At 34.0% G+C, this 12240-nt stretch overlaps 2 protein-coding genes across 2 annotated transcripts; one reads left to right on the top strand and one right to left on the bottom strand.

Annotated features, from left to right (window-relative positions):
- Window positions 1-812: 812 nt before the first annotated feature.
- On the bottom strand, window positions 813-3776 carry LOC125824987 (flotillin-like protein 3). Its single transcript, XM_049504331.1, has 3 exons — window positions 3347-3776; window positions 1979-2607; window positions 813-1396 (listed from the first exon to the last, which is right to left on the bottom strand). The coding sequence occupies exons 1-3, from the start codon at window positions 3642-3644 to the stop codon at window positions 872-874; spliced, it is 1452 nt and encodes a 483-aa protein (XP_049360288.1). The 5' UTR covers window positions 3645-3776; the 3' UTR covers window positions 813-871.
- Window positions 3777-7398: 3622 nt separating this feature from the next.
- LOC125824984 (uncharacterized) lies at window positions 7399-11324 on the top strand. Its single transcript, XM_049504328.1, has 9 exons — window positions 7399-7613; window positions 8381-8577; window positions 8849-9030; window positions 9209-9493; window positions 9574-9632; window positions 9738-9774; window positions 9883-9954; window positions 10512-10836; window positions 10932-11324. The coding sequence occupies exons 1-9, from the start codon at window positions 7499-7501 to the stop codon at window positions 11322-11324; spliced, it is 1665 nt and encodes a 554-aa protein (XP_049360285.1). The 5' UTR covers window positions 7399-7498.
- The last annotated feature ends 916 nt before the right edge of the window (window positions 11325-12240 follow it).

The following is a 12240-nucleotide window of genomic DNA, read 5'->3' as shown; positions in this document are numbered from 1 at the left end:
CCTGTGGCTGTGATTGAGTTGCTTTAGCCTTAAAAGTGGATGTTTCTATGATGAACTGTGGACTAGTTGTTTATTTTGTCCTTGTGGAATCGGGTACTAAAGAGTCTACGTGATACCTTGAAATATAAACAAAAGAATTATCCCAAGGGATCTACTGATTGTTTGCTCTCTATACTGCCCATATTATTTTGGCCAGATCCAAGTCTTGAAAAGAGAAATGAGCAGAAGCTTTTTCTTCTTCTATTTGGGTTTCTGCTATCAGCCTTTCCCTGTTAGCTACTTCTTGTTTAGCACCAACTAGGACATTCAAATATGTTTTGATTTTTTATAATTCGTTAACGAGGCATATCCTTTTTCTTATTACTACCTATTCCATTTATTTCTCCATCTACTTAAACTTTCTTTTATTTTGTGGTTTTATCTAGAGTTGCAGACATACTGTCTTCTATTGCAGCACACACATTACCTCTTTCTTTTGCTTCGAATCTCCTTTAATTTATTTATTTTTAGACGTCTTGTGTTCTTTTATTTATTTTCTGATTTTGGCTTGCCAGGTCTTTGTTAATGTTCCTCTGGTTTTTCTCATTTGATTAAAGGTTCTCAATGCTGGTGCTCTCAGATAAAGGTAGTCATTTGATGTTGCTGAGCTCAACTAGTAAATAATTTGATCAATTCAAAGATGCCTAATTTCAAAATCCCAACATGTAAGAAAGATATGTAAACAAACCGCAGCCGTTGAACTTCATTAAGTTCAACAACTTCATTAAGTTCAACAATTGAATCAAACTCTTGACCTGACTGAACACTTATCAAATTTACCAATCCCTTGGTGTTCTTATTTTAACAAAATAACAAACGTGTGACATTTTGATCATTGCATTTTTTCTTGAGGAGAACAAGAATCATTTGTCAAGGTGCCCATCCATGTAGGTGGCATCATTCCAGTCTGTTCATGAACAGTCTTAAACAGTGGTGGCAATGTTTTGTAGATACCAGCAACTTCTTTTAGGGCACTTCCACCACCTGCATTTGACTCAGATCCTCCATTTGTCCAAATGCTGATTTTGGGTTGTAGGCCTCGAATAGCTTCACCGTTAATCTTGGCAAGTTCTTGAAACATCCCACCACTGATCATTAAGTAATCCCTTAGAGCACCATAGTTTCCGCCCAAAGATTCTAAGAGAGTGCGCAAGTATGTGCCTTGAGCTTCTGCTAGAGCTTTAAGTCCTTCTGCTTCCTTCATCTTTGCGTATAAATCTCCATCGATGATCTGTTTACGTCTGTAGAAATCAGCCTCTGCAGTTGCTTTCTGTGCCTCTGCTTCTTTCTCCTTTTCGTAGAGAAATGCTTCTGCTTCTTTTTGTTTCTTGTAGAGCTCCCAATTTGCTTCTTGCACCTTTTAGACCAATGAGGCATTAGAAACTTCAGAGTTACCATTTTTTTGTAAGTTTTAAGCTTTATGTAAAAAGTAACCTAATAATAATTGTATTTAATCTACTTTCATGTTAAACTTGCTTTTTTAGGTCTCAGGCTAGCTTTTGACTTATATGGCGCTTAGGCTTAGCTCATCAAACAAGTGCGCCAAAAGTGGGAGATGGTATCATATTCTCTTATAAGAGAGGCATGCCTGCTTTGAATTATTGTTGATTCTCTTATAATTAAAGATGTTACTTCCTCCATTCCAATTTATGGGGTAAGTTTTTCTTTTTTAAGTCCATTCCAAAAAAGAATGACAACTTCTTAAATTTAGATATAATTTAACTTCAAGCATCTCATAATCCCCTTAATGAGAAGTGTTCAGACTCTTTAAGTTTCAAAAGTCTTATAATCACACTAACGTTATGGTATGTTTATGATCACTTTCAAAAGTCTCCATATTTTTCTTAAACTCTTTGTCTATTCAAACTTTGTCACGAAGCATTGCCAATTTAAGTAGAGGTTAATTATTTTATGTTGTCAAAGGAGTCATGAGTCTAACCTTAGTTTCATACTCAACACTAGCTTTGCTCAAGAACTCAGCCTTAAGTTTCTCTGTCATGGCTAAAGCATTCATCCTCTCTACTTCCTTTTGCAACTCAGCATCTCTCAATGCCACTGCTTTCTCTGCCTCCACCTCTGCCACTTGTGCTTCTTTAGCCCACCCTGCTTTCTTCTTTGCCAACACTGCATTTGCTTCAGCAACTTCTGCTTCTCTCTGGTTTTCAAATACCTTCACTTCTGTCTTCACTTTTATCTCCTCTTTCTTCCCTTCTCCTTCCCTTTGTGTCGATATAATCCTTGTTTCTGCATCGATCTTAGCTGCGTTCTGTAGCGTTTGCCCTAATCTTAGCTTTGCCCCGATCTCCCCTTTCATTCTGGCTTCCGCCACGTCTATTTTAGCTTGGTTTGCAGCTTCCATTTGAGTCTTTTGACCCAAGTAGGAGAAGTACTCATGTCCTGGAACATCTACGAGTTGTTTGACGTTGGCATTGTAGATTAAGAGCCCGAATTGGTTTAGTTCGAGTTGGACTTTCTGGAATACTTCTTGTTTGAACTGTTTGGTTCCTTTGAATATATCTTCCATTGTCATTGATGCAGCAAGAACTCTAGTTTCTCCTTCAATGATACCTTGAAAAAGGGGGATAACCAAATTAATATAGCACCTGGTTTAGCAGTTAATGAAGTGGAGTGAAAACCATGATCAGTGTTGAAATATCAACAACAAAAGAAATGCTAAGTTATATTCTTCCTTCCACCTATGTCTTGGTAGATAGAACCTATACTGATAGGAAATAGCAGGTACGCATTGAAATAGTAGATATGTGCCCAAACTACCCTTATTATCACCATTTCCAAAACGGGGTACATGGCCAAATTTTTCCATCTATAATCTAAAATACTTTAACAAGTGGGGTATAACTTAGTTGGAGAGCTGCCTACATCCTCACCCTAATGATAGGGGTTCGAACCCCATAATATCCCCTTCCCAAAATCCCACCAAGAAAATAGTTGTTGACAAATCGTCTCATATCTATTCTCCATTATTATACTTCATGTTAGAGATCGGGAAAATATACGATAATTTGCTTAATGTTGAGGGTATAAATGACCACAAAGTATAATGGAGGTGTAAAATGAGGAATACTACAAAATCATGGAGGGACTATGGTTCAATTCCCAATAGAGCGAAAAAACAATATTATACAAGTGAATTTTTTCCATCTATCTAATCTTGGCGGGAAAAGTTACTTTGTACTAATATTAGTGGGATATCAGTACATAAGCACCCTGTAAAATAGTCGAGTTGCACGCAAGTTGCTTTAGTCACCACCATTTTTTAACACAAAAAAGAGGGGTGGGGGCATACCTTGAACAAGATCATTGACATGGTTTGAGTATTTGTCATGTGGAGAGATAAGTTTTGCATACTTCAAGAGGCTGGCTTCATCATCAAGTCTAGGACCAACTGTGAAAACAGCTGGAAGAATAAAAGGGAGCTTTTCAGCACTCATAGCTTGGACTTCAAATGTGTAATTCACAGGTGAAACATCAAATTTTGTCCATGATTGTCCTGGAAGTATCCATGCTTTCTTTGTTATATTTATATCATTGATCCCTGCCCCTGTCACCACCAAGTACTCTGATGCTTTTGCAACTCTATACATCTTTTGTTTTTGGACACAACTTCTTTTGGTATTTTGGGTGGATTAGAGGTGGTGGAGGAGGTATCGCTACCAAATAAAACTGGAATTAGCTACGAACTTTGTCACTGATCAGTCGTTGAATCGATCGTAACTAACAATTTTTGACAATATGTGGCTAATTAGTAGTGTATTAGGATGATATTCTAGAGAGTTAATATATATGGAAGTTTACTTTGAATGTGTCAAATATGAACACACCATTGGATGTACATATGACAATGAACTTCTGAAATTGCAAAGTAATGCAAGTAGTATTCTACAAGTTGTACATTAAATATAGTTGTTGGACTTCTAATATAATATACAATTGATTATAGAAAACTGACCAATGACATACCATCAAGTTAACAACTAATTAAAGCGGTATTACAGCTTCATAGCAATTGCCTAATACAATGACTAATGAAAAAGCAGCAACTTCTTACGAGTCAGATAGATTTGGAGCCCGATACTAGGGCTGCTTATTATCAATGTTAGAAAAAAGTGGGAACATGTAGAATTAGTAGCAAGTTTTGGTTGTATTTTTTCAAGGTTAAATATATCAAGATTAATCAAAAAAAATATTATTTTGATAGGTCAATTTCATTTGATGTATAAAAAACTCTATACACTTCTCGTGCACATAATTTAAACTCTAGTAGTATTTCGATAGAATAGTGGAAATTTACCGGTTACCTAAAAATAAGATTAACATAAGCTTCATTTATTTGCAATTAATAAGGTCTTGATCTTAAATCACTAGAGTTCAATCATTGTACAAGTTTTGTAGGCCTGAATGTTATTACTAAGATCTTATCCGTTAAGTATACTTGTTTTTATTTTTATTTTACAACTCATAGATAATTTATTAATAACAAAGTCAAGTTTTATTGAAATGTTTTGTTTAAAATTTTCTTATACCAATCTGCACTCTATCATTATTAACTATCATTATCATCCACAATTACTATTATCGTCAATCACCAAAATCAGTTATCATTATCATTAGTCATACATCGATTTATTGATCACTGCCTACACCCTTTTCCGCTTGACCCAGTCACCTTTTCTTCCCTTGCGTACTTAGAATTACTCTAGTCTTCTTTGGATTAATATGCCTTATTTAATATATTTTTCTCACCTAATTTTTAATTTATTTTTTTTGGACTAAAATTTAAAGTTTCTTCTTTTTTGCCGCCACGGTTTTTGTTTTTCAAATTCAAGATTTGTCCTATTAATTAAAAAAAATGGTCTGAATTTAAGAGGTAACATTTGAAGAAAGGCTAGTGAGGTAATTGAAGACAAAAAATTTGTGCTTTTTTAGACATAAAAAGACATGTCCTAACTATAGTTAAAAAGGAGAAAGTGTTGTTTTTAACATACCTCAGCTTTAACAATATTAGAAGTGGTTCCTTTTTTTTTTCTCCATGCAATTCAAGATATCATTTGCGTTTATGTTAGCGATTTCTAACGTGAATTCGATGGGTTGTCCCTTTCTACAGATTGTGATACATCAACTACACCATGTTTCTTTTTCTGATCATAAAGCCTCTTGATTCCTTTATTTGTCTTTCATAAGTTAGATCCCTCTCTTTCAAATTAAAAAAAAAGGACGAAGAATTATCTAAAGTGGTGAAGATCATACCAAACTTCAGATAAAAAATATTTGATATTTAATCTTATCAATGATACACTTCAAATACGAAGATCTAAAATTGTGTGTGAAGCAATAAATTTATTTTAAATAATTTAACTTTAGATAAAAATGTAAAATTACCTAAATAGTAAATACTAATCTTATTTTATCATAATTTCAAAAATTTCCTATCATTTAAAAAAAAATAAAAAATCTCCTCTCTAATACATCATTCTCCTCCTATGATACATCTTTATCCCCCTTTTGAATACATCCTTCCACTCTCTGATACATTCCTCTCATATGTGTCCAGTTGTCCTATCCTCTCCCCTATGTATCCACATGTCTGCTTATGTATCCGAAAGTCATATAAAAATAATATAATTTTTTTTAACACTATAAAATTTATGTAAATTATCTGAAAATGTAATGACGACCTAAAACAGATATTTATACACTTAGCCCTAATTGAGGTGAATTGGAATGATAGTAGGCCCACATTAGTATCCAAAGTCAAAAAGTTGCCGAATTAGCTGCCCCATCTTTCTAGTCTAGGAGAATGAGCCCCCAACATTTTCCCGCTTTTTTTTGGGAGCCTCACCAAATACCAAAAGCTCTTTGAATTTTTAATCAAGAAAGTTGTCATTCAAAAAAAAAAAAAAAACTTGCAAGGAATTTCTCAAGATGATATGTGTAATTGTGAGCAAAGTTTCTTTTTTATATATATATTTAATAACTAAGAAATTTGGGCTATTCTTTTGGTGTACTTATGTAAGGTTTGCTCTAATATAATAGTTACATAAAAAAAAAATATAAACTACACTAGACAAGCTTCGTGCGATAAACTCTATTAGAAAAGGCATGCAAATGGTATCGAAGCTAGGACTCCCTATAGAGAAATACCTTGCTCAATCAACTTAGTCACCATCGAAGTAGCATTGCGTGCAAAGTTATTCAATTATGAAAGAAAAACAAAATGCCAAATCTTAATTTTAAGAAAGAAAGAAACTAAACAAAATATTTAATACAACCATGTCGGTAACAACAATAACTCCTTTAATTATATATGACAGTTACAACATTAAAATCTCTAACGTATTGATTGCTTAGTGTAACATAACTATACTACCAAAAAAAAGGCTACAATGTGACCTTAGATTTTGATTATGAAACTTAACTTAAATTAATACGTTGAGTTTATTATTATTGATTGTAAATTAAATTGCCCTACAAAAGTACTGATAATTAATAATTTATAGTCCTAAATTAATTTGTTGAGACTATTTTTTTTTCGAATTTAGTAGTGAAAATGGAAAAAGTTATCCAATTCACTCTTCAAAAACCAAACACTAAAGTTTTTTTGTTTTTTGTTTTTAAAGACATTAATAGAGTATATACTTTAAAAAAAATTGTGTGTCTTGTGTTGGGGAGAGGGGGGATGTGTCCCTTACATTCTGGGCACTGGACTTGCATCCCCAGGTTCACTAGTTTCATAGCATGCTTTCAACCTGTTTTATTTTATTTTATTTTGTAAATTTTATTAAATAATAATAAAATAATTATAGGTAATCATTTATATTAAGTGAAATTAGAATTTCTTAAAATAAAATAAAACAGATTACTTTGTATAACATGTTGAAAAATATATTTTTTCCACCCGATGTCAAGTATGCATAATCAACCTTTGAGTAATATGAATCTGTGTTAAGTAAGTAAGACTCATTAAAATGGAAATACCTTCATATAGCAAGATGCTATTTTATATTAGAGCTCGAATTAAGAATGAATGGATCATGTGTATACTCTTCGTCTCAAATTATCTGTCATGTTTATTTTTTACACAGCTCTTAAGAAAATATATAAACTAGAGTAATTTTACCTTTATTTATATCTTATAATATAATCTCTCACTTGTGATATTGAAGTATTTATAGTCTTCAAAACAATTAAGGATAAAATAATTAATTTTATATTTAAACTTGTAAAATGACAAATAATTTGAGTAAAGGCATTTGTTGAAGTGTTAGTGTAAACGCATATGCTTTTATTACAACATGTTTTTGAACAGTTAAAACTCTCATCAGTGAGTATGTACAGAGTACACAACCTTTATTCAAGAAGTTACTTTCCTTTGTTCATTGTTTTTCCAACATTTTGGAAGTCATTAAGGAACAAGAAGAATAATTGACTCACTATAACAATGTTATGTAAATGGCCAATGCTACTTTCTCTTTTAACCATTTTCATCTTTTTCTCTAACTTCACCCATGGAGATGGAGGGGAAGACTCTCATTTTCAACCACCACCTTTATCAGGTAGCTTACTTACCACTTTCTTTTTTACTTTCCATGTTCAAAGTTTTTCTTTTTTTCTTTTTTTGTTGATTAGTAGAGTGTGGTGTCGCTTATCCTTTCGTAGCATTACTTTTGTAGTTTCTTGTTATTCAGATTCTGTTTTATACTTCCGTTACTGTATTGTTTTGTTGTAATTTCTATTTAGAATGTTTTGTCATGTTCTCTATAGTATTTTGTATTTTGTTATAATTTCTTTGTTAAAGAATGATAAAAAGTCTCGCGTGCGTTGTTGATTAATGAGATGGATGGACTCAATATAAATCTTGGGCAATCCTCTTTCTTTTGAACTAACTTTTGGCGTGAGTTAGGCATAAGACCAAATTTCATATGGTAATTAGTGCAAAATCCATCTCACCCAATGTTGGGTCCCCCAAAATCAAAAAATTGACCATGCACTAAATGCTAAAAGAATGACAAAAGTCTCACATTGGTGGTTAATAAGATGGTTGGACTCCTTACAAGGCTTGGCAATCATCCTCCCTTTGAGCTAAGCTTTTGGTGTGTGAGTTAGGCCTAAAACCTAATTTCACATTCTTTATTTCCGTTATTTCCTTTTTCGATCTACTTTGAACTGTTTTTTTCTCGAGTCGAGTGTTTATTGAAAATAACCTATTCTCTTTACCCCAAGTAGGGGCAAGGTCTATGTATGTCATACTACCTCAGACCTCATTTTGTGAGATTACATTGTGTATGTTGTTGTTGTTGCTGATTAAATGGGACAATTTTAGATGAATTTAGGAAGGGAAGAAATGAAGATAATGTGGTATTTTCAAGGCTATTTGCTGAAGGTCCCAATATTGTTGAGGCTCCAGTGCAGAGCTCATCACTTATATTGGCTGCTGAGAGAACATACAGGAAAGACCCTCTCAATGGTTTTAAGAGATATAATGGAGGATGGAACATCGATGACCGCCATTATTGGGCTGTAAGTACTCAAGATTTTACCTTTCTTGTAATGTACTATTTTCATTCGTTTTAATTTGTTTGTCTGGTTTTGACTTAACATAAAGTTTAACAAATTAGTGAAGACTTTTGAATGTTGTAGTCTTCAACTAAATATATGTAGAATGTACCAAAAAAATGCATTAATCTTATGGTCTAAAACATGCTACGTGGAAAGTTGGAATTAATCTTGCGGTCTTAAACATAGTTTTCCTTTGATTGTTGTTCATGCTATAATTTGGTTTCTTGTGCAGTCTGTGACATATACAGCCGTTCCATTCTTTATCACCGCGCTGATCTGGTTTGTGATCTTTGGACTTTGCTTATTGTTCATCTGTATCTGCTCCCGTTGCTGCAAAAGAGAACCTTATGGATACTCTTCGATGGCTTATGCTCTCTCCCTCATATTCCTTGCGCTTTTTACCATTGCTACAATGTATGCTCTCTCTCTCCCTTCTTCTCACAAAATGGATGACTTTCCTTTGTTCACAACCTTAATATCCTCGGAAGATGCAGAGCGTTTTTTCTCTCTTTTGGATTGCTAAATGAATTAATTTCTCATTTATGTGCTTTCTCTTTTGGAGTTTGGTTCTAATTTGATTTTCGATATGCAGCATTGGATGTGTCATATTGTACACAGGCCAAGAGAAGTTCCACAGCAGTACACTAAACACTTTGGATTATGTGGTGCATCAGGCAAATGTCACAGCTGATACTCTCATGAATGTGTCTGTTTATCTAGCAGCTGCCAAACAGCTCGCGGTGGATCGAATTTTGATCCCTGCTAATGTTCAAACAGACATTGATTACGTTCAAACGAAGATCACTTCTTCTGCTAGTACCCTTTCCACTAAAACAGCTGATAATAAGGATGACATAGAACACCTGATAGAATCAGTGTAAGTGAATAGCATTTCAATATTTTAAAATTCAGGGTACTTAACTTACCACTAAATATCCTGAGGCTCTATAAATGCAGGAGAACGGCTCTTATCGTTCTATCTGTTGCTATGCTTGCTTTGACATTTCTTGGATTTGGTAACATTTCCTTGACCATTACACTAAATTATGCATACCTTAGAATTTTGTAGTAAGTTCTTCGTATTTTCCTAATAAATATGCTCTGGTACTGTGTCTTTTCAGTATTCTCAATGTTCGGCATGCAGGTCTTTGTCTACATGTGAGTTAATGCTGTGCGTCACGACATAATTATGTCTCGTGTCTTTCCATTAACTCCTTTCCCACGTACTTCATTCTGTAAGAACGATCTCGTGTTCTATTTGTGCAGCTTGGTTATTTTTGGATGGATTCTCATCACTGGGACATTGATTTTATGTGGCATATTTCTTGTTCTCCACAAGTAAGCTCTTTCAAGTTTTCCACTATTTTTGCTGTTTCACTAAGCTATTGAGAGTTAGTCATGACACCTCTTCTCAGATTAGGCAAGTCTTCGTCTTAAACATTTAGCTTCACCTGGAAACAGAGTTAACTGGTGCTTCCTGATGCCTTCTTTTGGTATCAGTATAACTAAAATGCTGCGTAAGAACCTTTCAGAGTTTGCTGATTGCGTAAACATAAACTAACAGACTCATCCTAGAAGTGATTAACATACACGAATATTCGAATATTGTCCTCTATAGAGAGTTTGTGTGTTTATTCTTGTTCAACAGTCTCAAGAGGCATGTTGTAATTACTTATATTGTCTCCTGGGATACTGTCGTGTCGAACCCTAATCCTGGGATACTGTCGTGTCGAACCCTATACAGAAATTAACAGGGAGGACAGCATGATGTTAAACAGTGATGGTTTAATAGGTTTTTGTTATAGAAGGTTAAGAACAATCAAGTAGTTGATTAATGAGTCCTTTCGATATCATGCATTTGGACATCCCTAATCGTTCTTTGTTTAGCGTTTCAGTGTGACTGCAGACACTTGTGTAGCAATGGATGAGTGGATCCAAAACCCCACAGCTCATACAGCTTTAGATGACATATTGCCTTGTGTGGACTATGACACAGCACAAGAGACTCTTACTAAAAGCAAGGAAGTGACTTATAACCTGGTCGATATTGTCAACCAGGTTATTACAAATGTCTCTAACATCAATTTCTCTCCCAACTTTGCTCCTTTTTACTACAATCAATCAGGACCTGTGTTGCCAATACTTTGCAATCTGTTTAATCCTGACTTAACTTCTCACAACTGTGGTCCTGCTGAAGTGGACTTAAACAATGCAACTCAGGTATAACCCGCTATCAGATTGAATTGCATTGATAGTGTAAAATTTCTTTATACTGTCAGTGTATATAACGTAAACTCAATTTTTGCTCTGTGAAGGTTTTGAACAGCTATGTTTGTCAAGTTTCTCCGAGTGGTGTTTGTGTCACGCCAGGCCGTCTGACTCCAACACTCTACAGCCAGATGGCTGCTGCTGTAAACATGAGCTATGGATTGTATCAATATGGTCCATTCCTGGTTGACCTGCAAAATTGTGATTTTGTTAGGCAAACTTTTGGTGACATATATAACGTACATTGTCCTGGTCTGCTGCAATACAGCAAAAGAGTGTATGTTGGGCTAGTGATGGTAACTGTTGCAGTGTTACTTTCTCTTACATTCTGGATAATATACGCGAGAGAGAGGCGCCACCGCGTCTATAAGAAAGAACATATGTCCAAACTTGATGAAGGAATTGAAGTTGAAGGGGATAAAATTATTCATGAAGAGTAAAGTAATCTGTTTCATTTTGTGCAATAGTACTAGCTGAGAGATGTATTGTTATTGTTGTAACTTGTATTGGTTTTTTTTGTATATACTGAATCACTTGTGGCAGTTCAAAGAGCCTATGGTGTATTAATTGTTGAGGTTCCCAAAAAGTTTGAGGGATTGAACCATCAATGTGTTGAACTTAGCAAATATTGTATTTTGATGTTAGTGAACCAACCATGATTCTCATAGAGGCGGATTCAAAATTTCAAGTTTAACTATGTTGAATCATGATATTTTTTGCTTTTGGATTCAGGATATATTTATACATTAACACAAATATAGAATTTGAGTCAAAACTGTTGAGTTCTGACAAATTCGTAACTCGGATAGTAAATTTGCTTAAATCTTAAAATCAATATTATTCTTCTTTTAGGTGACTTAATGGTCATTGAAATGGATATAAATCTTAGAGATTGGGTTCATATTTCAATAGAGACAACAAACGATAGGTGATCTCTTCTCATCTATCTATCTAAGCTTTGATGGACAGAATTAGTTGTAACATATATTATTAGCAGGTACTCGATGAAATAATTTGGATATGCACGACTCTGGCATTTCTTGGTAGTGTTAGGTTCTATACTTCTATTTAAGGGAAAATTAGCAAACTAGTCACAATCCCTAACTTAATTTGTAAAAACATCTACACTTTAAAATAATTATTTAAAACGTCAAAATGTCAATATTTTAGAAAATAATTTGTATCTAAATACTATTACTTGTCTTTCCTTTTATTTCTCAAAACAGTCCAACATGAAATACATCCACTATTCATTTACACTTCTTCCTAGGCTTTAATACGATTAAATTTATTTTCCATCTTTCACGTTTTCAAATTTTTTTCTCTTTCATCAACTTTTCAGTTTTCACCATCCCC

This window comes from Solanum verrucosum, unplaced genomic scaffold, assembly GCF_900185275.1.
Source record: "Solanum verrucosum unplaced genomic scaffold, falcon-dt-bn FXZP01000086.1, whole genome shotgun sequence".
Classification (NCBI taxonomy): Eukaryota; Viridiplantae; Streptophyta; class Magnoliopsida; order Solanales; family Solanaceae; genus Solanum; species Solanum verrucosum.
This window is presented reverse-complemented; position numbering and strand designations above follow the sequence as displayed.

Excerpts from the sequence above, each read along its gene's own strand:
- LOC125824987 (XM_049504331.1), bottom strand. The coding sequence starts at position 3,644 with ATGTATAGAGTTGCAAAAGCATCAGAGTACTTGGTGGTGACAGGGGCA. Across the intron at positions 2,608-3,346 it reads TGTCAATGATCTTGTTCAAG|GTATCATTGAAGGAGAAACT; the intron begins GTATGCCCCCAC and ends CCCTTTTTCAAG. Across the intron at positions 1,397-1,978 it reads GTGTTGAGTATGAAACTAAG|GTGCAAGAAGCAAATTGGGA; the intron begins GTTAGACTCATG and ends TTGGTCTAAAAG.
- LOC125824984 (XM_049504328.1), top strand. The coding sequence starts at position 7,499 with ATGTTATGTAAATGGCCAATGCTACTTTCTCTTTTAACCATTTTCATC. Across the intron at positions 7,614-8,380 it reads TCAACCACCACCTTTATCAG|ATGAATTTAGGAAGGGAAGA; the intron begins GTAGCTTACTTA and ends GGACAATTTTAG. Across the intron at positions 9,775-9,882 it reads ATGCAGGTCTTTGTCTACAT|CTTGGTTATTTTTGGATGGA; the intron begins GTGAGTTAATGC and ends CTATTTGTGCAG.